The following is a 27,577-nucleotide window of genomic DNA, read 5'->3' as shown; positions in this document are numbered from 1 at the left end:
AGATAAAAATATAAATAAGGAATAATGAAAACTGATAAAAGGATGAGTAATTAAACAAATTTTGCATCATTTGGAGTAACATACCTGAATAGAGAATATTTCCAAAGAAGGAAGCATTTTCTCCTATTCCCTTTAAAGTATCCAATGTAATTATGTGGCCACTGAGAGATTCAGCACAATTATATGCCCAGCTACAGCCTCGTAGATCAAGGAACTCTTTCACCTCCCCACTTTAATAAAAATGCAATAACTTCAAAAATTCAAGTATGTCAGATTAAAATAGTAAAAAAGCATTATTTAAGTTCTTTAAATAACATTAAAAAGCTGTTATTTAACATTTATAGCTTATGCATTTTTGATAAATGATTTATTTCAGATTTTATATAAATCAATCCTCCAAAGATTCCTAATACTGCCATGGATTATGTTGCAGAGTGGATACTGTATGTGCAACATAAAAAAAAATCAATTTCCAATAATGTGTTGAGAAAGTGAAGAATTTCTCATAATACACATTTTTTTTTTTTTTTTTTTGCAATGGCATTTGACATGACTAGTTGATTTTAAGTTTAGATATCATGTTAGTGGATTGGATGGTCACTGGCTTTCTGATATATATCATAAAGTTTTACATGGGGGTAAGCAGTATCAGGGAGTAGAAAGGCTACAGTGGAGTTCCACAAGGAAATATTCAGTTCTTTGCAGATGATCTGAAACTTGAGAGATTATTATTATTATTATTATTATTCAGGCCTCCATGGAGTCAAGAGACCGTGGGAGGCCCTTCCTAGGAAACACAAAGTATCATACCTGATACCCATTCTATCAGGCAACACATTCCATGGTTCAACCACCCTGCATGCAAAGAAACCACTCCTCTTGCTCACAGCTTCCTTTCATAACTTCCAGGGATGGCCCCCCCTTGTCATCGCTCATTCCCGCTGTTCCACCAAGTAAAAGAACTCCCCAGTGTCAACCCTATAACTACCTCTCAACAGTTTAAAAGTATCAATCATATTACCTCTCCTCCTTCTATCTACCAAACTCTGCAGTCCACATTCCCTCAGCCGATCCTTATAACTAACATTGCACAGTCCTGAAACCATCTTTGTTATCTGCCCCTGTACCCTTTCCACAGTTAATTTATCCTTCAAATCTTGGGGACCAAATTTGAGAACAATAGTCTAAGTGTGGTCTGATCAGGGTCTTATACAACAGAACAATAACTCTTTTATCTCTGCAGGTCAGTGTCCTCAGTCAGTGGTGGCTCGCGGCTTGGAATCATGAGGATGCTGCAACTTTCGAAATATACATACACACTGTAAGTACAGTGTATACACCTTTGGATGAAATATCAAAATTATGGTAAAAATTAAAAAAAAAATTAAACATGAAAAAATATTGTTTATTATCGATAAAATTATACAGTTTAGTATAATTCAAAATTACTTTAAAATTACCATAACAAATGTTATGTCTTTAATTGTAATGTCTTAATATTTAAAGAGACGGAGTAAACACGATAAGCACTATGAACCCTCTATTACTGGAGCAAACTGCATATAAACATCAGTAGAACTGCGCAACGGACAGTGGTGCATTATGCTAATAGCTTGCATCTCACTATGAGATGCATATGCTTGCATGTGTAGTGTTGTGTCCCATTTTAGGATTTTTATTCTATTTTATAATTTCCTCTTATCTATGTTCTTCTATTATCTACGCACGAGATATCACCATAAATTCTACTAATACTTAAGTTATTTCTCCCCTTAGTACCCCTAATATTTGTATTTATACTGCGCCTTTTGGGATATTTAGTTTGAGATATTATATACAAAAACAAGGAGAAAGAACTCAAATATGTCTGAAAGTGAAACAATGTTGCAGTCGTGACACTTTATCTCGTTTCTTAACATTAATTTCCCGCGTGATTTAGGTTAGTATTTTTCAAGTGGTGCATTGGACAGCAATTTCAGACAACTCTTTTATCATTGAACAAAGGTTTATTCAATTCCTTAACATGGTACAATTCAATTTCTGTGATTACTCAATTCAATGCTAAACTAAATATTTACAAACTAACATTAGCCTATTACAAGTAATTAGGCTATGATCCTACATTGAGTATTACGATCATGCCGCCATAACAATTTAACACATAACTTCACTTGACATGGACAAATAAGATTAATTCACACTATTTAACAATTCAAACTTAAGTAGATTAACTAAACCTTTTTCTGCACTAACACACAACTATGACATTTTAACTTTCTTATATATTAACAATAGACATGCAAAATTCTCAGGACACTTAATTATTCACATAACATTAACACTAGCCAGCTTACTTTTAATATATTCTGTTAGATACTAAAGTCCTAGTATAAATTTTCCTTGGTCACTTCAACAGTTCCGTATTAGAATAACGATACTTATCACAGACAAATTTTAGTTAACATTAGATATATTTTACAGTACCTTTCTTTCTTGGGATTTTCATATGGGCCTTTACCTTCTTCTGATTGAACTAGCTTGGTGTGACTTCTTCGACAATCTGCTTCTCCTACGTTCTTTTTGGAATTGAATTAGGCTTACGCTGGCTTAACTTTTCGTAACTCCGAACACACTTTTATTCATCTATATATCGGCTGTGCAACTCGTCACGTGGACATCTATTTCTTTACTTCTTTCCCCTTCTCGTAGTTGTCACTGAAGTCGAAACACAAAGAATATGTTTCCTTTTCTTTGACTTTATGGCATTCTTCGCTTCTTACATAGGAAATCCGAAATCGAAATCCCGCTCACTTTCGTTTCCGTGTTGTGGTGTGGAGATATAACCCCTATCTCGCCACTCAGGAAAACACCGCGAAATCCCTATGAAAGAGCTCGCAAAAGACTCCTTTGGAACAGAATCAAAACCAAAACCAAAAAAGCCTCATGGGGGGGGTTTCCAACCCTTTTATACCTGTTCTCCTAACGGCACTTTTTCTAACTTCTTTTCTCCGCCCCTACTTGTTTTTACTTCACCAATCAATTAGGGTGGCATTTTTCTGCCAAACGTCCTTTGATCGGCGAGCCCGTAACGATGTCTCAATCCGGGAATCGGACCTGAGCGATAGTCTGTTGTTTTCCTTTGCTAGCCTCTAATTTAATCCCCTTTCCAAAATTTTTCTATGAATTTACTTAATAACTTAATCTCTAGCCTCTCACATACCATCTCTTATGACTAATCCTTTTCTGTCTTATTTATTTAACTTTTCTCATTTAAATCATATCACAATATTAATATATTCTTTCTTTTGTTAGTTAGTTTAACAAAACCTTTATATTTTATATATTTTATTGGATGCAAGAATCTTTCTTTTTCTTTTAATTAATTCAACTATTATCTTTTATGCAGGGTTTTTAATTTATTCTTCATGTTACACCATGATAGCTGAGAATTCTACATTCTTAAGATATCAGGTGTAACAGTAGCAATATGACACTGTGGAAAACACAGTGCTGCTAGTGTCCTTCGCCCTCCTAAGTGCTACAAGATGGATTTTTATTATTTTTTATACAAAATAAGGGAATTGTATAGGATTGTTGATGATAAAATTAAATATTACAAGCAAATATAAATAAATTAATTAATATATTTATATATCGAGAAAAACTGGGGATGCTGCAGTTCCGCAGTGCCTATGCAACAACCGCCCCTGTTCTCAGTACTGCAGTAATCCTCTGGATTACCTTCACCACCTTTGCAATATTATTATTATTATTATTATTCCACGATGTCTTCGGACACCTCCAAGGAGTCCGAAGACATCGCTGGAGGACACCTAGAACTGTCTCAAGCACTACATCTAACCTCTACTATGAATCATCTTCATCAACGCCATCTACCGCCCACCTCCACCACAACTGGTATTCTATGTCTGTAAATTGCGTGTGTTCTGAAGGGACGATTTGTCTGTATGCGGGATGAAAAACCCAAGTTTCTGGGAGAAAAACCCTGCTACCTCCATATGAGATCGGCTAACTCACCTTCGATTGAAAATCGTCCAGATAAAGATAAAGATTCCAATATGCTCCATAAATTTCATTTTTCTATCAATCATACCCCCATCCCCTCATATCACTTGTCTCCCCTACTTCCTCCAGTACAGCTCCTCCAATCGAGTATGCAGCCTCCCATCGATGTATCCCAAACTCATAGACTTTACATTTTGCTGCATTAAACCAACCCCTCCATTCATTTGCCCATCTGTCTAGTTTATTCAAATCCTCTTGCGGGGCTGCCACATCTGCACTACTACTAATAAACCTTCCCAGCTTCACATCATCTGCAAAGAACTTAATATCCTCCAGCAATCCATTGACAATGTCACTGATGTAAAGGTTAAACAATACAGGCCCAAGTACTGAGCCCTGTGGGACCCCACTTGTAACCTTCTGCCTCCTTGTCTGATACCTATCAGACAGCCAATCCTGAATCCATTTGACTAACCCACAATCTAAACTATGCGTTGTAACTTAAATATCAGCTTATCATGTGGCACCCTGTCAAATGCCTTTGCAAAATCCAAAAAAAAAATGGCAATATATGCCTTTCCCTCATCAACTGCTCTTGTCACTTTATTATAAAAGGCAATCATATTACTAAAGCAAGAGCACCTCTTAACAAATCCATGTTGACTCTCACAGATAACTCTACCCTCATCTGTGCAATGCTGTATATGATCCCTCACTAATTTCTCCAAGATCTTAACAACTACTGATGAAGCACAAACTGGCCTATAATTAGACACTTTCAGTCTACTACCGCCCTTATGCAATTACACTATCTTACCTTCCCCGTAGCCAGACAGTCATTGAAAAGCAAGGTCAACGGAGCTGTCAGTTCTTTAGCACATTCTCTCAAAACCTGTGGTGAAATACCATCCAATCCCACAGCTTTACTGACATCCAGAGTACTCAGTATTTGGAACACACTCTCCTCTTGCACCTCTAAACCTCGAAACTGCCCTATCCCTCTAGTACTGAAACTTACTTCTCCAGGATGAAATACTCCAATAAAGTGTTCATTGAACAACTCCATTATGTTCTCTGCATCAGTCACTCTATTCCCATTTTTATCACACAATGTTATTCTTCCACAATCACTTCTCCTCCTACTGGCCACATAGCTATAGGATTTTTTGGATCTTAGTGCCAATCTCTTTTCATATTTCAGTTTTGCCTTCCTCACCATACTAGTTACTCTCCTGGCCTGAGTTTTATATTCTTCATGCATCTGCTCTCCACCCCTCTCATATCTCTTCCATAATAACCTCTTTTTCACCAAACATTCCTGTTTGATATTGTCATCCACTTTACACTAAATTGTGTCCTCTTCTTCACTCGTGGAATACAGCTAACAAATATTCCTTCACGATTTCTCAAGCACTAATCCTGGCCTTCCGATTCTGCCCTCTGTGGAACTGCCCCAACTTGATATCTAAGACTATTATAATTACCCGCCTTATAGTTCCATATGTTCTCTTTTCTTTGCTACTCTTGCATGTCTATTCATCTTCCAAGTCAAAACCACATGGTCACTCTCTCCAACTGGGGGAAGAGATGTCATCTCAGTTATTATGAACTCTTCTGATGCTATGACTAAATCCAAAACACTTGAACCTCTTGTTCCCTATATTACATGTTGCCTAAGACATTTGTCCCTCCAGAATTCTAGAAATTCCATTCCCTTATTACTACATGCATTTTCCTCTTCACAACTTATACTGCTGTAGTTAAAATCATTCATAACAATCATTCTTCTTGTACTTGCCAAGTTCATCTGCCTAAACATCTCCTGCTCTCCATCCTCTGTGCTCCTTGGCTTGTAGCAACACCCCCACTAAATATCCTGTCTTGCTCACCTCTATCTCACACCATATGCTTTCAAAACCATTAGTGTCACTGCCTTACAAAGTCTCCACTCTTAGAGGACATAAGTCATCACTTATCATAAACAATACTTCACAACTGCATTTTCCCTTCCTATTCTGCTGAAAAATGCTGTACCTTGCTACTTTTATTCCTGTTATATCATCTTCCGTCAACCAATCCAAAACCATTAGTGTCACTGCCTTACAAAGTCTCCACTCTTAGAGAACATAAGTCATCACTTATCATAAACAATACTTTACAACTGCATTTTACCTTTGTATTCTGCTGAAAAATGCTGTACCTTGCTACTTTTATTCCTGTTATTATATCATCTTCTGTCAACCACATCTCACTGATTCCAGTAATCTTTGGTCAGGCTGATGCTATCAGTGCCACCATTTTATCTCCCTTATTTCGGATACTCCTGGCATTAGTATAAAGCATAAAAATGTCACTGCTTCTATACCTATCATTATCCCCTCTCGACCCCACTGGACTCAGTGTTACCTGATGTCGCCCCCCCCCGATGCAACACAGTTGGTTATCATAATATCTAACTCACTAAGTTCCTCCCGTTGCCTACATTTTGCACATATATATACGCTCCTCCCTTCTCTCTCACCAAAGGGAGAGAGAGAGAAGGGGAGGAGTGTTTTCTCACTTTCTCTTTTCTCTCCCCAGATGCCAAATAGACTGCATATCTAATAATAAGAATAAGCTAGGTGGCACTTTGTTATGTCTATACACAAATGCCAGGAGCATCAAAAACAAAGGGCTTGAGTTTGTTGCTTTATTGAATACAATGTGGCCTAAGATTGTTGGATTTAGTGAAAAATGGCTATTAGAATCAGATATAATAAATGAGATTGAATGTAATGGGTATACTATTTTTAGGAATGAAGAGGTAGGAGTGGAGAGGCAGTACTACTAATGATATCAGACAATTTAAGTCCAGTTAGGGTAGAAAAGCAAGAAAACATTGATGGTAACAATGTCCCAAGTAGCAGTGAGTTTGTCCCCTGTGCCACAGACCTGGTGGTTCAGTTGCACAGGGGACAAAGAAATGCACTGCCAAGTTAGCCTTATAGGTAATCAACGAGTAATCATTATGGGTGACTTTAATTATCTAAACATTGATGGAAAGAAGCAAAATCTCAAGATAAGAATGAAGAGGAATTTATTGAGTTGTTGCAAGACAACTTTCTCAAGCAGCATGTGGAAGAACTCGAGGTCAAAGAGTGTTAGATTTGTTCATAGCATCTGAAGGTTCTTGTTAAGATGACTATTTTACCAACAGTTGGTGATAACGATCATGCTGTGTTTTCTTCAGAAATCCTATCCTATCCTAATTTACGCTCACGCATAGACCTACGCATTTTACTATGCAGGCATTTGGAATCGAAATCTTATGGATTAGACTGGTTACTCCTTATTCCTGAAGGTGTACTATGTCTGTAGAAACATGTGTTCATGGGGCCAGTTTGCCTGTTCTGGAAGACGAAAAACCCAAGTTTCCAGGTGAACTACAAAGCTGAAAATTATGATCAACTTAGTCTCTTAGACCAAAGATAGTTGATACTATCTTTGGTCCCATGTGTCAGTTACTGAATGGGGAAAATGTCAACAATGCATGGGAATCTTTTGAAAAAGTGCTTGAATGAGGCGGTATCTGAAATCTGAATGTATCTCTAGTATACATAGGTTGGGAGTGAAATGGATGTGCAACCTTATTAAGCAAGAGATCCACACGAAGATGATGTGGAAAGAATATCGTAAGAATAAAAGTGAGAGGAGTTATGAAATATATAAAGCACAGGCCAGAAAAGCAATGAGTATTGCACAGAATACTAAATCACAGTATGAAAAGAAATTGGCAATCTGGCTAAATGCCATCCAAAAGAATTTCATTGTTATGCTGCAAGCAAAAGAAGGAATGAATGTGGAAGAATAACTTTACTGAATGCAGATGGTATATTCTAGTGTCAGAAGCTAACGAGATTGTTCAATTAATGAGTGTTCGCTTTGCTAAGATATATCAACCATATGTATGTAACATAGTGCCCACAGTGCTCCTGCTACAATGGATGAAGAGTTAGAGGTGCATGAAAATGAGATTGAAGAGCTATTGCATAACCTGGATAAGAAATTGTTAACCACCTTACTGGCCATTATGGATCAAATATGTATCCTCATACGCTTTGCATCCATCATATATTTCAATGTAATATCAATGGTATTGCAATTTTAATATGCACTTTACATCCATGATAACCTCGACATCTATAGACGTCTTGGCCGGGTAGCGTGGTTAATAGAGACAGATGGAATATCAGCACATTTGTTAAAGGAATGCTCAATGGAACTGGCTACGCTTTTTGCATGTTTGTATAACAAGTCTCAGCTCAGGAATGATAGTGTCACGTTTTTATATATGTATATTTATGATTGCTTGTGTATGTATAACATTACTTTTTCATTCTATATATCCCCCCCCCCTTACTTCGTTAATTTTTGTGATTGCTTGAGCTTGCACAAAATGCCTATGTGCTCTAATCTCCTAATCTCTAACTCGCTTATAAATACGTGTGTTGAGGCTTAAGTGCTGTGAGGACATCATGTTGGAGGCTTAATGGATTGTATACAGCACTCAGAAAGGATTAAAACAGAATTTAATACTTCCTATATTTCGTCTCAGTCACTTAGACATCTTCAGGTATTACAAAAAAATTAATGTAACATATACACAAATACCACACAATACTAAGCCAACCACATGGGTGACACTAAAGTCCTATCTAGGTGGAGCACCCTCTATGGGCAGTTGTAGGTGGCCTGGAATGTATGGTGGGATCTCTGATGATAAGTGTTTCCCAAATCTTAGTAAGCTTAATGCAACTGTATTTATTTAAATTTGGTTGATTTCTGAGAGCTGCTGCTGATTCTAAAAATAGTCTCACTTTTTTGAATTTGCTGTGGTGGAGCATGGTGGTTTTTTCCCAAGCAATCCTGTGGGTTGTATCCAAGACATGGTCAGCTAGGTCCAAATGACCATAGTCGTGGTTGCAGATGTATGACTTGTGTTCCTCTAGATAGATTGCTGATCTGCCTGTCTGTCCACAGTATGCCAGCTTACAGGAACAGGGTACTTTATAAACTCCAGGCACTGAGAGAGGAGGGAGCTGATCTTTTGTAGACCAGATAAGGGTAGCCAGTTTGCAGTGGGGCTTAAATGCTGTGTGTAGGATTGTACTGTTTTAACATCTTGGCTATTTTTTCTGATGTGCCATGGATGTAGGGTATGGTGACGGCATTTCTAAACTCTTTCTGAAGAGATGGCAGGGGAATGGGGGAGGAACTGATTATTTTTTTAATACTGTGATTGCTGTAGCTATTGGAGAGGAAGGTGTTGTGTATGTGGTTGAGCTCAGTTGCAGGGGTGGTTCCACTGGAACAAAGATTGTGGGCTCTCTTGGTTAGAGTTTTAATAATGCCATATTGTTGGGCGGGGTGGTGGTGGGAGAGTTTGTGAATATATCTGCCTGTGTGTGTGTGTGTAGGTTTTCTATATACAGTGAAGGAAAGTATACCATTAGGAAGACATGTAACTAAGGTGTCTAGGAAGGGTAAACTATTGTTCTTTTCCATAGTAAACTGGATTCATGGATGTAGGCTGTTGAGGTGAATGAGGAAAGAGTCTAATGTGTCTGGGACATGAAGCCAAATAGAGAACGCATCCTCTACATATCTTAGCCAGGTAGAAGAGGAGCTGAGTCTATGGCTCGTATTTCGAAATTTTTCATATAAAAATTGGCAAGAGGGGGCGAGAAGGGGGGTGGACCCATGGCGGTTCACTCTATCTGCTTGTAGATTTTGTTCTTCCAAGAAAAATAACTAGAATTGATGGCAAAGGAAAAGAGATCTAAGATGTCTGAAGGAAAAACGTTTTTAAAAGTGTTAAGGTATCAATTAAGGGGATATTGGTAAACAGTGAGGAGATGTCAAAGCTTAGCAATATGTCTGTGTTATTTAAGGATAGATTTTTTATTAGGGTTTTAACATGGGTAGAGGTTTTTTATGTAGGATGTGGAAAGTCCAGTGAGGGGGGGGGGGGATCAGAGAGTTAGGCAGCTGTTTTGACAGTTTGTAGCAAAGTGCATATTAGTGGCATTTACTATAGGTCTTAGTGGAATTGGGCTTGTGAATTGTTGGTAAACCATATATTCGGGGGGGGGGGGGGTGAACAGAAAGGTTTGAGTTTTTTTGTAATGTCAGGAGGCCAGGAAAATACTTTTTTTAAATGATCCCACAAAAACACAAGTTTTTGTGGGATCGTGTTCTAGTGGGATATAGGCAGAGCGATCTCGGAGGATAATCTCCATTTTTCGATTGTATTCTGTGGGAGTAAGGACGATTGTGGCATTGCTTGCCACAGTAACAAAAAAAGAGAGCCTTTTGCCCCTCAATCTCCACTTTTTATATCATTGGCCATCCCTTGGCCTTCTTTCCAAAACTTCCCGGATTTACCGGAAGTACCAATACCTTAACCACAAACACTGCAGATATGCTGAACTGGTCTATAACTGGAAACATTAGTCTTAGTAACACTTTTATGCTGTGGTATTATTTTACCCTAATTTCACCTATTGGGATCCTTGCACTCTGACATGAATGCTGGTGCTGAATATTTTCAGATTGTAGATGATTTGCATTATTTGGTGCAAGACTCTCACCCTGCTTATTAGAGACCTAAAGAAGTCTAAAAAAGTTTCATGTTTGGTCTCTAAAGTAAGGTTCCTTTTTCCAACCCTTCACAACTGGGTCTGACATTAATTATTATTACATGACACCTTCAAGGAGTCCAAAGACTTATCGAGGGAGGGCACCAACTCTACAACTCTTCTTCTCCAACATTCAAATTCACCGACTACAGCGAAATGCATCATCTACACCAGGGTTACCCAAATTGTGTTCCTTGGGAAGTGAATAAGTGTTCCGTGATGTCAGTGACCAAGCCGTGTATTTTTAAACATGGAAGTAATTTGGGAAAGAGAATACCGCTGTTTATGACCGGTCATAAAAATTGCCTGCAAGCTGATTACAACAATGGGCGGCATATCCTCTGCTCTCATTTGGGAAAGAGAATACCGCTGTTTATGACCGGTCATAAAAATTGCCTGCAAGACAATTAAAACAATGGGTGGCATATCCTCTGTTCTCAAAACTGAACAAAATAACATCTGTGTTGCAAATGTTAGTGACCAATCAGCAAGGAAGTATAAAGAAAATTTTCCCACTGAAATTGAAGATAATCTGTATCCTGTTCTCAAATCTAGTAATACTGAATACTTTCTTCACAAGTTCATACTGTAGGGTGAAAGTGCTTGTTTCCAAACTGTAGTGCCGTGATTTTTTAAAAGTAATAGGACTACAGATTTAAATTTTAATATGAATAAGAGACAAGGGTCTATGTTTAATTTTGGTGTTAAGAAATCTCTTATTGAAGGTGTTTGTAACGCAACAGATAGTGATTCATTGACCTCCAGCCTACATAGCGATCCCCAGGATGTACAAAAGGAGGCAAAACTACCAGCACACAAGAGAAAAATCTGCATTCACTTGTAAGTACTTATAATAAAATTATAAATTTTTGGTGATCAGAATGGGATATAGCAATGAAAATCAGCACAATTAATTTAATGATGTTGCACTGAGGAAACTACAATATGCTACAAGATTTCATTAGTCCAGTGATTGATAACTGATTTAAATGTAAATTTATATTTGTGAACATCTCACACCATATACATAAGTGTACTAATACTCTTTATGATTATGCCATAATTAATTATTAATACATTACAAAATAACCAAGGTGTAATTCCATAAAAAGTTCAGGATTTGTGAAGTGTTCTGTCATAGGAAAAATCTGGGAAATGTTGATCTACACCAATGCCATCTATTACCCATTATCACAATTAGTATTTTGAAAGACAATCACAAGCATCCATGCCCACGATGGGATTCGAACCTGCAGCCCCCGCAATGTCCAGGCTGGAGAGCGGATATGCTAATCACTCGGCCAACCAGGCCAGCATTAATATAAATAAATAAATCTTCTTTCACTATGCGTTATCCCAGCTTCCTATGCAGGGTCCGCATGTTACTTAGATGCGACTACTTGTTAGTACCACTCCCAACTGACCTGTCGACTAGTCTGCTGCTGGGGGGGGGGGATATATTTTTGACTGTAGAGGCGTATGTTCACGGGGGCCAGTTTGCCTGCTTGTGGGATGAAAAACGCCAGATAAACTGGTGGAAAAAACCCTACTGCACGTGCCCAAGACCAGATAACTTGGCTATGGCTGAGGAAGATCCTCAAATTCTTCACATCTTCAACGGGAATTGAACCTGGGACACTCCTTCCCCAGGCATATGGTTGCGAAGCGCAAAGCCACTAGGCTAACCACGCAGACAATATAAATAAATAAATAAATAATTAAAAAAATACACAACCAATTTAAAGGTCAGACAACTATTTTCTACATTCCCTAAAAATACAAAATGATATATCATCCACTACTACAGCCTTAATTACATGTAGCCCTGTAGTATTTTCCCACCTTCTGATCACTGAAGAGCATCAATTCACAGCAGTATGCAATAAAATGCTAAGGCATTTGTTAACTACTTGTCCTACGTCCTCTGTAATTATTACTTTGCAACCATCAATATTCCCTAGTGTCACCACTCCAATTTTTTTTTGCTCACTACACAGCAGGAGAAACTTAGATTTCCTTTGGCCTGACATGCTAATCTTATTGCTTTTAGTTTTCCTTATCACATTTCTAGCCTACACTTTACAATTCTCCCATATTTAATGCAGTTTTTTAAGTCGTATTTTCTACCTATTCACATGTTTGGAAATTATCCTGTTCTTGGCACTACTAAATTTCATGAAGGTCTTAAACACATCCAAATTTTCTGCAGGCACCATGCTCTCAGGCAATGTCTTCCAATCATTCACAACTCTCCATGCAAAAAACCTGTTTCTCACTCCCTTGCTTACACCCTCCTTACACAGCTTTCAGGGATGACCCCTTTTCTCTCCCAATCTCCCAACATTTTCTGAAAGACTTCTTCAATGTTACTCCTATAACAACCCTTACCAACTTGTACATCTCTATCATATCTTCCTCCTATCCATTAGACTCTGCAAATTGCATCACCTCAACCTTTCTTCATATTCAGCATTACAGAGATCAGAAACTATTTTGGTTAACTGCCTCGACCCTCTCTAATATCTCTTCATACTTTGAAAACCATGTGAACAAATCTGTGCACAGTAGTCCATATGTGGCCTAATCAGAGTCTTATATAATGGAACTAGAATCTCCTTACTTCTACAAGTCAATGTCCTCCATACCACTGACAGAATTCATTGTGCTCTCCTCACAGTTTTAAAAATGTCATCTAAATTTTAGATCCTTATCCATCATCACCCCAAGAGCTCTCATTTCCTTCACCTGCAATAATATATCTCCACCAAGAGTAAATTCTACTCTCCCCATCTTTGTTTTCCAAATTTTAAAACCTTGCATTTTGCAACACTGAACTGGTATTCCCACTCCAGTGCCCATTCATTCACTCACTCACTCTATTCAAGTCTTCTCATAAGACCACAACATTCTCTACTCCTCACAGTTCTTCCCAACTTTGCATTATCTACAAACAACTGAATATCCCGATTTAAATCTTCCTCAGTATCATTAACATACAGTTTAAACAGCAACGGCTCTAAAACAGACCCCTGAGGCACACCACTAGTGATTTTCTTCTTCTTGGATATTGCTCCCCCATACATAACTTGTTGATACCTAACAGATAGCCAGTCTCCAATCCAATGCACCTAGTCTAATATCCAATCCCAGCCACTCTAATTTGACTATTAATTTATCATGAGGTAATCTATCAAAAGTTGAAAGTTTATTTTTGAGTTGGTTAGAGTATAATAAATTTAGTTTAATCCTTTATCCAAGTGTGAGCAAACAAAGTCTGCACCTGAAAGTATCTTCAGGACTGGGGTAAGGTGGTACAACACCAGGACACTCATTGCAAAGGTGGAGCAAGCTACCAACACTCCAATCTCAGTATCTCCCATAATGCAAAACGCATCTCCTTGTGGATATGTCTAATGTTATGCATTAAGGGAAGGGCCACAACCCAGACTAGTTTCGACCTTTATTGAGGTCTCTTCAGTGGGAGCCAGACCCACCTTACCCCAGTCCTGAAGATACTTTCAGGTGCAAACTTTGTTTGCTCACACTTGGATAAAGGATTAAACTAAATTTATTATACTCTAACCAAGTGTAAAATAAACTTTCAATATCTTTCTCTAAATCCAGAGTAATTTATTAAAAAAGGGTGGCACACCATTTGGCAACTCCTATAGGTAGAGATGACCTGCTAATGCTTCTGCCTGGTATCTCCACTTGGGCCTGGCTCCCACTGAAGAGACCTCAATAAAGGTCGAAACTAGTCTGGGTTGTGGCCCTTCCCTTAATGCATAACATTAGACATATCCGCAAGGAGATGCGTTTTGCATTATGGGAGATACTGATATAGGAGCGTTGGTAGCTTGCTCCACCTTTGCAACGAGTGCCCTGGTGTCGTACCACCTTACCCCAGTCCTGAAGATACTTTCAGGTGCAAACTTTGTTTGCTCACAGTTGGATAAAGGATTAAACTAAATTTATTATAATCTATCAAAAGCCTTTGCAAAGTCCAAGTATACTAGTGTGTATCGATCTACATCCACTGCTGCTATCTTATTGTAATAACTAAATAGATTACTAAAATATGACCTCCCTTTAGCAAATCTCTGCTATCAATCAAAGATAATACCATTATTGTCAACCCAATTCTAGATCCTGCTTCTCAACAGCCTCTCTAACACTTTAACTACAACACCTGACACACACAGATTGGCTTATAATTTGATGCTTGAATTCTGTCATCTCCTTTATGAAGCAGTACAATCTTGCCTTCATTCCACTCCTCCGGAACTTGAGTAAATGTAAATCTCATAATAAACAAGTATGTCAATGCAGATGTCAACTCTCTGGCACATTCCTTCAAGATACAAAGTGATATATCATCAAGTCATCACAGTCAGTCTCTCCTTCTCATCGTCCACAGCTCTCAAACTCCCTATGATGTCATATTCACAAGAATGAAAGAAATTGATGATAGCATAAATGAAAGAAACAGAATGAAACGAATAGAAGTAAGGTGAAGCAGACTGAGAGGTAACAAGATTAAGAGATGACAGAAAAGAAATTGCTGGAATGAAAGATTTGAAGAAGACTATTCAAAATGAAAAGGAATATGCAAGGTGATCATGCAAAGTGAAATATGCAGACATTTAGTGAAAACAAATGAAAATGTGCAAAAGAAGAGCACGAAAGGAAATAAGTATTAAAGAGGTGATGAGTGATTCAACAATAGCAGAGTATGAAAATTCCACTGTTAGAGGATTGGTTAAAGAAGAGTCCATAAGGTCTGCTATCCAGAAGGGAGGATGAGCAAGATAATTCATGTTTTGGACATGAGGAGGAAAGAGCAAGAGAATTAGTGATGGTTGTGAGGACATATGATTTAAGTGGAAATAAGGAGAATGTAAGGGCAGATATCAAGAGAAGAGTGAAAGATAACAGTATAATGGAAAAGGTTGTAAGTATGTTGCTGAGGTATGGCAATGATGAATTCAGACAGAGAGCCAGAATCATGAATGATATGCTGGCAGAGGATATGGGAATGCAGTTTGTGGATGGTATATATTTCAGAAAGAATGGAATTATATAGACATGACGGACTGCATTTGAATGGCTTTGGAGTGAGTGAAACTGGAGTATCTATTGCTAATTGGAAGTGCAGTGTGTGATGAAAGCAAGAAATCTGAAGTAAAAGGTGAAATGAAAGATCACGAGAGTGGTACTGAAGAGACTGAAGTGCTTGTCAATGAAAACAGTAGCAGTATGAGAGATGAAGAGACAATGGGAATGCAAGAGGAACAGGGAAACAGGAGGGGCGGTAGAGAGGGAGAGCAGATGTTGGGAGTAGTAATGAATCTATGTATGGAGATGAGTAGCATAGAAATGGAATAGACTGGGATGAGAGTGGAGGTAGTTGAGATTGAGTGGATATATGTGGTAAGCAGTAATAAAGGTAAACTGTTTCACTGATTGAGTTTATTCACTCCAAAATCATTAGCACATAAGGGAAATTATGGTGGAATGAAGATGATATCCTAATGGGAATAGAAATGGAAGGGTACAATGTCTTTTGCGAGAACAGAAAGGATAAGAAGGGAAGGGGAGAGTAACAGATAATAGCAGGGGAATTATATCTACATAAGGTAGACATGAAAAGGAAATGGTTTTGAGGCATGAGATGGGAATGGCTTTGTGGTGTAAGGTGGGGGTTGACAGGAAGAGATATTTAGCTGGATGTTACTATAGGCCAGGGCATATGGAGGGTGGTGATGAAGAAATGTATAAACAACTTAGGTTAGTGAACTAAGGAAGGATGATCATTATGGCAATTTTAATTATGGTGGTATGGACTGGAATGAAGAATTTGGGAATAATGAAAATGAATTTCTCGAGTTCTTGAGAGAAAATTATCTTTGGCAGTATGTATAAGAGGGCACGTGAGGATTGAGAGTTTTGCATCTGACCATTTCATCAGCCGATATAACTGTGAGTGGGATTTTGCACTGGCTTCCAGATGGTGAGAGTGATCAAGAAGTGATCACATGAGTTGTGGCTAGCCATATGAAGACTTCTGTAAGGAAAAGATATATGTGGAAGTACAAGGTTGGTGATTATGACAAACTTAGACAGCTTAGAGCTATAGCACGAACTGTGGAGTTGAACAGTAAGGAAATAATTGCTGCTTGGGAAAAGATAAAGAAATACATAACAGCATGAATGTATTCCGAAGGTCAAAAGACTGAATAAGGTAGGTGTAAAATGGATGAACAAGGGAATTAAACATGAAATCTGGAAGAAGAAGGGACTTTGGAGGCAGCACAAGATGAATAATGGTAATAATCAGTTGCATGGAATATAACGAGCAGGCGAGGAGAGTGACTCAGTTGGTAAGGACAACAAAAGTGCAGTATGTGCAGAATTTACCAAATTAGTCAAGAAAAACCCTCGAGTTTTTTCAATATGTGGTAGAAGGAAGAATGATTATGGTAAGATGCAGTTAATTTATGAAAGTGGGAGATTTGTGACTGCTGCATAGAAGTTGATTAGCCGAGGTGTTCGGTGAGCAGTTCATCAGGCATTTCATCCACAGTGTGAAATCAGAAGCTCAAGTGTACAGAATGAAATGAGAGAAGACTTAATGGTGAGCAACCAAGAGATATATGAGAAATTAAGTACGTCGAATCTCCATAATGCAATCGGACTTGACATATCACCACGTATCTTTGAAGAATGTTCCAGGGAGTCAGCATCAACCTTGGCCTATCAGTTTAACAAGTTTTGCAGCAGCACAAGTCCCAAAGGAAGGCAAAACTGGTCTACTTCTCTAAGGTGGTGATAAAGCTAAGGCAACAAATTGCAGGCTGATCTTTATATCTGGAGTTATAGTTAAGATATTGGTTGATAATACTATTCTTTGTGCTTGTCAGAATGAGTTTTTCTGACAGGCTTTTGATAGATTGCCACACCACCAGTTGGTCAACAAACTGAAGCAGGTGGGAATGGATGATAGCTAGCGAGTGATATGAGAAATTAAGTACGTTGAATCTCCATAATGCAATCGACTTGACATATCACCACGCATCTTTGAAGAATATTCCAGGGAGTCAGCATCAACCTTGGCCAATCAGTTTAACAAGTTTTGCAGCAGCTCAAGTCCCAAAGGAATGAAAGGAAGGCAAAACTGGTCCACTTCACAAAGGTGGTGATAAAGCTAAGGCAACAAATTGCACGCTGATCTGTATATCTGGAATTCTAGTTAAGATATTGGAATAGTTGGTGAGATGTAGGGTACAAAAGGTTGATAATGCTATTCTTTGTGCTTGTCAGAATGGGTTTTTCTGACAGGCTTTTGGTAGGTATCAGGAAGTTGTGTATGTGGGGAACTATCTCAAAAGGACGAGAGTCCCCAGTGGTGTGCCACAAGGGTCAGTTTTAGGACCATTGTTATTTAATCTGTATATTAATGATATTGGGATAGGTTTAACTGGTGATATATAATTATTTGCAGATATTGCAAAACTGGAGAGAGAGTGATGAGGAATCAAGCAGATGTTGCAGTCTTGATGGAGGACTTGAATAGATTGTATGAGTGGGCAACAGTATGGAACTGTCAATTCAATGTTGCCAAGTGAAAAGTTCTGAAATTTAGTAGGCAACAATGAGATGTAAAGTATACACTTGGGAGGGAAATTTTGGAGATAAGAGATCATGGAGTGGTGGTGGACAAGGATCTGAAATTCTGAGGTCACATTACACAAGTTGTGAAGATATCACACCAGATTACGGCAATGATGCAGAAGACCTTAAATCTGTAGAAATAAAGAAATTCTGGTTCCATTGTATAAGGCCTTGTAGGAATTACTGTGCACAGATTTAGTCTCCTGGTTTTCATGGTGATAAGAATATGTTGGAAAAGGTCCAGAGAAGACTGACTAATGTTCTAACTGGCCTTTGGGATGTGGGATATCAAGAAATACTGAGGAAATACAGCTTGCCAAGCCTTGTAAATAGGAGGAAGAGAGGGGATATGATTGTGACATTTAAGATATTTAGGTATAGGATTGTTACCAGGTTAATAAGGAAGAAATTTTTCGTAGAATGGGGAAGGGGATAGAGAACAAGGGAACATACCCGGAAATTGTATAAGGAGGATGTGAGAAGGAGCATAAGGAGTAAGTAGGCTTGAGTAAGTAAGTTGGAGAGTGGTTAGTCAATGGAATGCTTTGCCTGACACTGTGATTAATGCAGATATACTGAATGAGTTTAAAGCATGATTTTGATAGGCTTTGTGAGTAACAGTGTTTGCCTCCTGTGATGAGTCTTTAGACTCCATGGAGGTCTAAGTGTTAATAATAATAGTAACAACAATAAAGACAGATACTTGTGCATATTTTTCAGTACACATATATATTTTTTTAAATACCAATTGCCAATCACACAAACAAAAATATTTAAACCATACATTTTTAATTATCTTTTTAACACTCTAATGAATAAAATATTTTTTGAAGTGCATAATATATATATATACACTCAACTTGTATTTATAAATTCAAATTCAGCCTATAAGGCAAATCTACCTTATGTCTTTATTAATTACCACATCAGCAAAATAACCAGGAAGATCCTTTCCTTTTGAATGCTCATGAACAGAAGACACTGGAAGAAGTTCTATGGTGCTTTTTTTGGAATCCAGCATTCTTAGAAAAACAGTGCTACTCATCCATGCTATAAGAAAAGGTAGATAATTATTAACATCTTCAATCCACACAGAGTAAAAAAACACATTACAGGAGATCCACAACTATTACTGTCATTATGGTGTGCCTTTAATTCACCATAACAAATCATAGCCCACCTATCCATGTACACAATACAATACATACACTGAAAATGCATTCTGTCACTCTCAAAGCAAGAAATGCACACTTCATTTCCTTGCTTTATATAACTCCCACACTAGGAATGGTCTGTTGTCTTTCCTCTCCCTTTCTGCTTTATAAATAATATTCTTAATATTAATCTGGTAAAATCCTACTCCTCCCAACCATCCTCAACTTACGTTTCTGTGATGTCACCATTTCCTTACACTAGGTAATGCAGATAAACTCCTTCAATCTACATTCATAACCAACATTCCAGAGTCCTTGTTGCTATAAATGTCATCAAATTGCTGATATGTACCCTCAAGAGGTGTGTGTACAGGATATTGTGATACTTATACACAAAAAGGTTACATTATTAATAACTTCTTATCAACAATTTTCCTCCAAATTAGCTTGTTAATCTGTCCAGACTCCAATAGTGTCACTTGAATTTCAGCCTTCTAAGGCACATCTGACTAAATCAATCCATCTAAACCTTGGTTTTTGTTCTAGGTCTTTGTTCAGCCATCAAGCACTTGTTTTGCTAACATTTCCACTCCCATTCTATTTAAGAGACCATACTTAGATTAGATCTTCTCATGCATTTTTGAACTAACAAGGTCAAGTTCCTTCCTAACATTTTCATTTTTAATATAATTCTGCCAATGACTCTATCTGTTCCCTCTCCTAATTTTTTTTCTCAGAACTCTCATATCTTTAGTTTTTGATCAACTGTTTTACGTCTAAACCAGCTCTCAGATCCTTAAGTTAAAATTGGTTTGAACACTTGTACATAGCTAGTTTATAAAATGTTTTGACTAATTCCTTTCTAATTCCATATACATTTATTCAATTGACTCACAACCATAACAGCTTTGTTAGTTGTGTTGTCTATTACAATATTTAATTTGTCATCTTCATTAAAAAGTGTACTGAAATATTTCCACTTCTGCTGTCATCTCATTCAAATCACATTATGAAGAATTTCTTCATAATGCAATCCATACAGATGATGAATAACAGTAGAATAAGGTGCATCGTTGTCTTACAGCTGATTTTATAACAAATCATCTTCCTGTACCCTTTATCATTTGTTGTTCTCTATAATATCCCATTTACACCATAAAATTGTAGTGTTTTGAATAGACTTTCTCTTGGCACCTTGTCATATGTCTTTTCCGGATGTACAAATTCCTATTCCGATGATTTATCCCGGGAACAGGAATCCTGCTATCCTGGTACTTTTGTGAGATCCATATGAGATTTGAGTTCAGAGTTCTCTGAAAGCAGCTTGAACACTTGGATTATTTTTAAAACTTTTATACATATTTTTCTTTTCAATATGAAATTATGATTATAATTATTATTATTTTATGGCATTTCCAAGGAGTCCAGAGACATCATCGTGTGAGACCCAAATCAACCATCATACACACAAATCCCATCATACCTCTCCTTCAATCCATTCACCATCGGGGAACTCACAACCAATTCTCACAATGTATTCCACTCACTCACCACACTCCACACAAAATATCTGGTCTGCACACCTCTACTAACCACACTCTTACACAACCTCCATGGATGACCCCTAGTTCTCTGACTATTTGTCATACGAGTATATTGAAAAATTTCACTTGCATCAATTTCATAAATCCCATTTTAATATCTCAAAAGTTTCTATCATGTCCCTTCTTTTCAGCCTATCAACTAAACTTTGTCACACACAAACCTTCAGCCTATCTTCGAAGGGAGCATTCCACAGATGTGTCACCATCTTGGTCACTCGTCTCTGAATCTTCTTGACCACCTCCTAGTCCCCAAGAAACCTAGGTGACCAAATTTGTATGAAGTAGTAAGATGTGGTCTAATCATAGCCTTATAAAGAAGGATAATAACTTCCTTATCTTTACTTGTTAGTGAATTTTTCAACATCCATGTAATTCATTGAGCTTTTGCAATATGCCCTCTGAACTTCAACTCTTTGTCCACCATTATCCCCAAGTCCCTAGCCTCATCAATTTCCTGCAATCCAATACCATCAACATGATACACACCTTTTCAACCTGAAGTGCATAGCCTTACATTTTGCAACATTATATTGACAATCATTATCCTTTGCCCACAATGCCAATTTATTTAAATCATCCTGCAGCATATCTACATCACCTTTATTAACCATTGCTCTCCTCAGTTTTGCATCATCAGCAAACAACTAAATATCCCTTCTTAAATCTTTCCCTATGTCATTGTCATACAAATTAAATAGTGGCCTTAGTACCAAAACCTGAGGTACTCCACTAGTCACCATTATTCTCCTAGATCCCACTCCACCATATACACTACTGTCTGTTATCCAACCTCCATCCATGCTACTAGCATCATATTCATTCCCATTTGCTCCAGTTTTGTAATAGTTTTCCATGGTATTCTGTCAAATGACTTGGCAAAGTAGAGCAGTATCATGGTGTAGCTGTTACCTTTATCCAATTCTACTGTCACTTTATTATAAAATGTGAATAAGTTACTAAGACAGGACCTACCCTTTGCAAAGTCATGCTGCCCACTATAGAGTATCATCCCTATCCACCCACTGCTCTATTTTACCTTTCACAAACTTTCCTAATACTTTAGCAATCACTCTGGATACTAATTGGTCTGTAGTTTGCTACCTCTGTCTTGGAGCCAATTTTATGGAATGGTACTATCTTATCCTCTTTCCACTCCCTCGGAACCCTGCTAGAGCTGAGATTAGATTAAACAACTTCATTAGAAGCAATACCAATTCTCTTGCACATTCACGTAGCCCACGGACTGGATGGCTGATATGCTATCCAGTCTGACTACCATGATCACATTCATATTTTTTAATATGCTGAACACCTCCTGTTCATCTACCTCAATGTTGATATGCATCTCTATAATATCAGCAACTGTATAATCACTACCTGGATGATACACCTTTGCAAAAATGACCACTCAGCAACTCAAGCATTTCTTTATGTTCAGTCACCTGCCTACTATGAGCATTGTTTAAAGTCATTCTACCATAGTCATTTTTCCTCTTACTTGCTACGTAATGAACAAACTGTTTTGGATTTAATATGGCCTGCTAGGCTAATTTTCTGTCATAGTCTGATTAGGCCTGACCTTAGATATGCAGTCTGATACTGCTACTCTCAAGCAATCTCTGACCACTCGCCATGCACCACTGACACTCTTTCCTTGCAGCTTCTCAAGCCACGGCACTGTTCCAAGATGACTCCTGAGTGTTTCATAATCACCAGTCTTATAGTTGAACATAAACCTCTTCTTGACAGAGAGCTCCACATGTTTGGCAACTTCCCAGAACAAAACCGCATGGTCACTCTCTCCCCAATTGGAGGCAGAGTGTCTACCTTAGTTATGAATATATCTTCTGATGCTATTATCAGATCCAACACCCTCAAACCCCTTGTCCCCTCCATAATATGTTGATTCATGTAATTATCCCCTAGCAACTGTATAAATCCCACTTCCATCTTGCCATGCCCCTCTTTTCTCCTGTCAATCGATGTCCCCATAGTTAAAGTCTCCCATAACAATTGCTTAGCCTACATTCATTATGCTAATATGTTGACATGGCATCTATATCTTCCTGTGAAACCCCCCCCCAGGTCTATAGCAGCACCCAACAACATATTTTGTCCTATTTGCCTTTATCTCACACAAGACAACCTCAAATGAACCATCTCCCTCAGACCTAAAATCTTCTTTACCTTCTAATTTTGTGGTTGTAATTCTGCAACTATCACAGCAATACCCCATCTCCTGTCCTGTTCCTTCTATCCTCCCTGAAAATACAACCCACTGAAATTGGAGACCTGTGAAATCCCATTTGGCACTGCATAATCATTACCGTAACACATGCTCATTTAACACAGAGTTGCCAGAAAAATCAAGATATATGCTTGATTTCATCCTCCTTAATATCTCTAGTTTCCCATGTTTTCCATTACCATACTCTCACTAAGCAACACTTTCTCCAAACATCTAACTCCAGGGAAACTAGAGATATTGGGGAGGATGAAATCAGGCATGTATCTTGCTAACCCTGTGAAATCCCATTTGGCATTGCATAATCATGACTGTAACACATGCTCATTTATCACAGGGTTGGAAAGATATATGCTTGATTTCATCCTCCCTAATATCTCTAGTTTTTTCCCTGGTTTTGCACTACTACACTCTCACTAAGCAACATTTTCTCCAAACATTTAACTCCAAAACCATTTAAATGAAGTCCAATGGGTATTTATAAGCCCTTTCATCCATCAAATTCACTCCACACATCAATAAACTGCACACCATTTCTCTTGCACAACCTTCTCACTGACACATCTGCAATCATGGCCCTTCTTCCCAGTTCTGTCTTATCATACTGAGGTAGCAGACTCGCAATCTTTACTTTCTTGTGTTTATTTTTGCTTCCACTAACAACTCTTTCACATCTTCTCTCATTGCATATTTCTCACCTTTCAAATCATTTACGCCAGCCAAAGCAATTAACTTGTTTGCTTCATTCTTTTGCATACTTACAGTGTCACTAATATCCTTTATCCTCACACCTGGAAAACATGCTTTTGTCACTTTCTCATTAAATATACCTCTTATCATCGAATCCCCATATAATACTCTCTCTTTTCTCCAAGTTTCTTGCACTTTGATGCTTTTCCCATTCACTCTTTCTTTCATTCTCCATCCTTCTGTACCCCACGGCAATCGTTTCTTCAGTCGCTCAAGCTCACATTCCGTCCTGTGAAAGGACTCCACATAAGCATGCAATTTCTTTCCGTGCTAGCATCTCATCATCCATTTTACTTTCAACCACTTCCTTCAAACTCTCATGCATATTATATTCACTGCTTCCTCTGCATTCTCCACAACACTTTGACAATCCTGCTTATATCCTTATTATCAGTCATGTCATCCTTTTGTGACTTGCATTTCTTATACTCGCTTACAAAACATTTCTGACAAATATTTTATCCATTATTGATTTCATACCACAAATCATTTGCTCTCGGCAACAAATACATTAAACACATGCTACATTGCACCAAATCCCACATGCTGATATCAGTCAACATCGATGTCTTGGTTGTCATTTTTCTCATATGCATCAGTGCCATAACAAAAAAACGATTATGAAAAGTATATCTCTTAATAATAGTTGACTAAACAACATAACTTAACTACATAGTAAAAAAGAAACAAAATACCACCAAATATATATAACAATTTCACTAATATCCACTAAAAATAATGACTTAGATGAAAAACACGTGTACTGAATCCACTAATAAGCTTCATTCTTTTGAGCAGGATAAAAATTAATTTTTATCCTGCTAAACAAAATGGTGATGACTAACTACTTCAAATCCTCTGTATACTTGTATCCTGAAGGAATGAATATCATGTTAATGACAAATCCATATCCTGAACTGAAATCAAGTACAAGCTTACAATTATTATTGTGCTTCTTTCTCTAACATTTTTCCCAAACATTCTGGTATTCATTTCCTACTCTGCTGTTTAAATCTCCAAAAATGACAAACTTTTTCTTTACACAATTCTTACATTTTTTTCTTTATGTCAGCTGCCTTGTCTAATGGTTCTTAAAATTCCTCCACTTCTTCCTTAGTAGATCCTTTTGTGTAACCATACACAGAGATTAATTTAATGTCCAGTTCTCTGTTTTGAAATTTGCTCACATTACTCTATTTGAAACTGTCTGTTGTTCAAGGTTATCTTCATGTTTAGTGTAGAATAGTATAGCTTCTTCCTTTTCCCCGACCATTCTTACCTGAAAAGAACATCTTGTGGCTGTTATTTAGAAGAATTTCACCTACTTTTGTCTTTATTTATTATTTCAGTAGCACCAACCATATCAATACAGTATCTCTAATTCTCTGGCCAGTTCTTTCTTCTTTTCCATTGATACTTCTTACATTAATGGACCCTATCTTGAATTTTACTATGTTATTACAGAATTCTTTTTCACACAAACAAAAAAAAGAATAACCACATAAGTTAATTATGTTTTTAAACAAATTTATACCTCAACGCTACAAAGAAAGAGAAAGCAGCTGATAGATTAAATGTATTATTTTTAATGCAAAATTATCATTTAATACGGCTGTCCAGAGAAGTCTGCAAATGGTCTTGATTAACTTGAAGATTCTTTTCTCACTTTACCAGTCTCAGTCAATGTTCTCATCATCATAAAAACTAAGTTATGAAATGTGTGCAAATGTTTAGAAAGTGTGAATTTGTGCAATAGAAATACAATACTCTTAATTTCTATTTGTCAGGACTTTTTGTCTTAAATTTCTTCCTCACCATTACAGTAATTCAATATGAGTTGTTTCCACTTCTTGCTGGCCTGGTTGGCCGAATGGTTGGCGTATCCACTCTCCAGTCAGAAGGCTGCGGGTTTGAATCCCACCGTGGGAATGGATGTTTGTGATTGTCTGTGAAAACACTAGTGGTAGTGGTGGTGGGCAGAAGATGGTGTTGGAGTAGATGATGATGGTAGCTGCAGTTCATTGTAGATGGTGGAGACAGACAATCATAGAGTAGATGTCCTCCCTCAACGAGTCCCTTCGACTCCCTGGAGGTGTCCCATAATAATAATAATAATAAAATATGTCTACTGAATTTCATCTCCTTGTTGGCCACACTCCTATATCCCATATTTCTTCAACCTGTTTCCAGAATTTTAAATTACTGAATAAATTAATTTTATTTTTCATATACAGGTGTAGGCAAAATTAAAAATTCATTATTCTGGCAGCTACTAAACATTTTTTTTTTATGTGACTCTCACCATGGCCATCGCCAGATTAGATTGCGCTCTGAGGCAAACAATTAAATATTACCCCTGATGGATCATAAGACAAAAATATAAGGCAATCTCCAATTCTATTTAATTTTTATTACAAGAGAAACATTAATGAAAAACGATTACATAACAGTATTAATTAAATGTTTGCTCTATGGAAATATCGCATAATAAAACTGTTTATAAGCTCTTCTAAATTTAAATTATAAGCTATCTATCTCCACCTCTATCGATATAGTTGCTAGACCAACCAATCTTTCTTGGGTCATTGCTGTTTGCAAATAATTTTTAATCAGTTTAAGCTTGGAAAAATTTCTTTACACACTTGCTACGCTAACAGGAATTATTAGCATAACGACGGCACCTACCGCAATATGGCTGAACAAGATGAGCACCCTTATTAAGCAGCACTGTGAGGCAGGCTGCCTCTATACTACACCCTGTTGACACTACTGACTCCCACTCACAACAGTTGTAAACCTATAGTATTAGTACTATGAACATGCTAAAGATTATTTTTTCTCACACATTATTATTATTATATAACACCTCCAGGGAGTCCAAAGATTCATCGAGGGCACCTCGATGAGTCTTTGGATATAATAATAATAATAATAACCACTGTACAACTCTCCATCTCCACCACTCCACTAGCCGCAACTACCTTCATCATCTACACCAACGCCATCTACCGCCGACCACCACCACTATTTTCACAGACAATCATAAACATCCATGCCCATGGTGGAATTCAAACCCACAGTCTTTTGGGTGGAGAGTGGATACGCTATCCACTCGGCTAACCAGGCCGGCATCTATCACATACACCCACGCCCATAGCAGGATTTGAACCTGCAGCCTGCTTGTTGAAGAGTAGATATGCTAACCACTCAGTCAACTAGACCAGCAAATTATTTTGCATGAAATGTAAAATCTGGTTATGGGTGAGAAAATGCCATTTACAATGAATGGTTTTTACCAGACTAATGAGGAAGAGATTTTGCTTATTCTCGTACAACTTATACAAGCCCATACCTGTATAAGTTGTATGAGAAGAGTGTAAGTAGAGAGAAGCAGGTATTTTTTATTTTTATTTATTAATTTTTTTTTTTTTTTTTGCATACTGAAAATAG

General features: G+C 37.5%; 1 protein-coding gene across 2 annotated transcripts in view; it reads right to left on the bottom strand.

The window, feature by feature from the left end:
• LOC150108874 (uncharacterized) overlaps nucleotides 1–27,577 on the bottom strand; it is a 116,165-nt gene that overhangs the window by 52,774 nt on the left and 35,814 nt on the right. For both annotated transcript variants that reach the window (XM_090403996.1, XM_090403986.1), the window contains exons 3-4: nucleotides 19,277–19,424; nucleotides 85–230 (exon numbers count right to left, since the gene is read on the bottom strand). In XM_090403996.1, coding sequence (XP_090260122.1) covers nucleotides 85–230; nucleotides 19,277–19,424 — 294 coding nt within the window. The remainder of the gene's footprint in view (nucleotides 1–84; nucleotides 231–19,276; nucleotides 19,425–27,577) is intronic.

The sequence above is a fragment of the Typopeltis vanoorti genome, chromosome 2 (genome assembly GCF_054136105.1).
Source record: "Typopeltis vanoorti isolate ZY-2024b chromosome 2, IOZ_Tvanoo_1.0, whole genome shotgun sequence".
NCBI classification, from domain to species: domain Eukaryota; kingdom Metazoa; phylum Arthropoda; class Arachnida; order Uropygi; family Thelyphonidae; genus Typopeltis; species Typopeltis vanoorti.
This window is presented reverse-complemented; position numbering and strand designations above follow the sequence as displayed.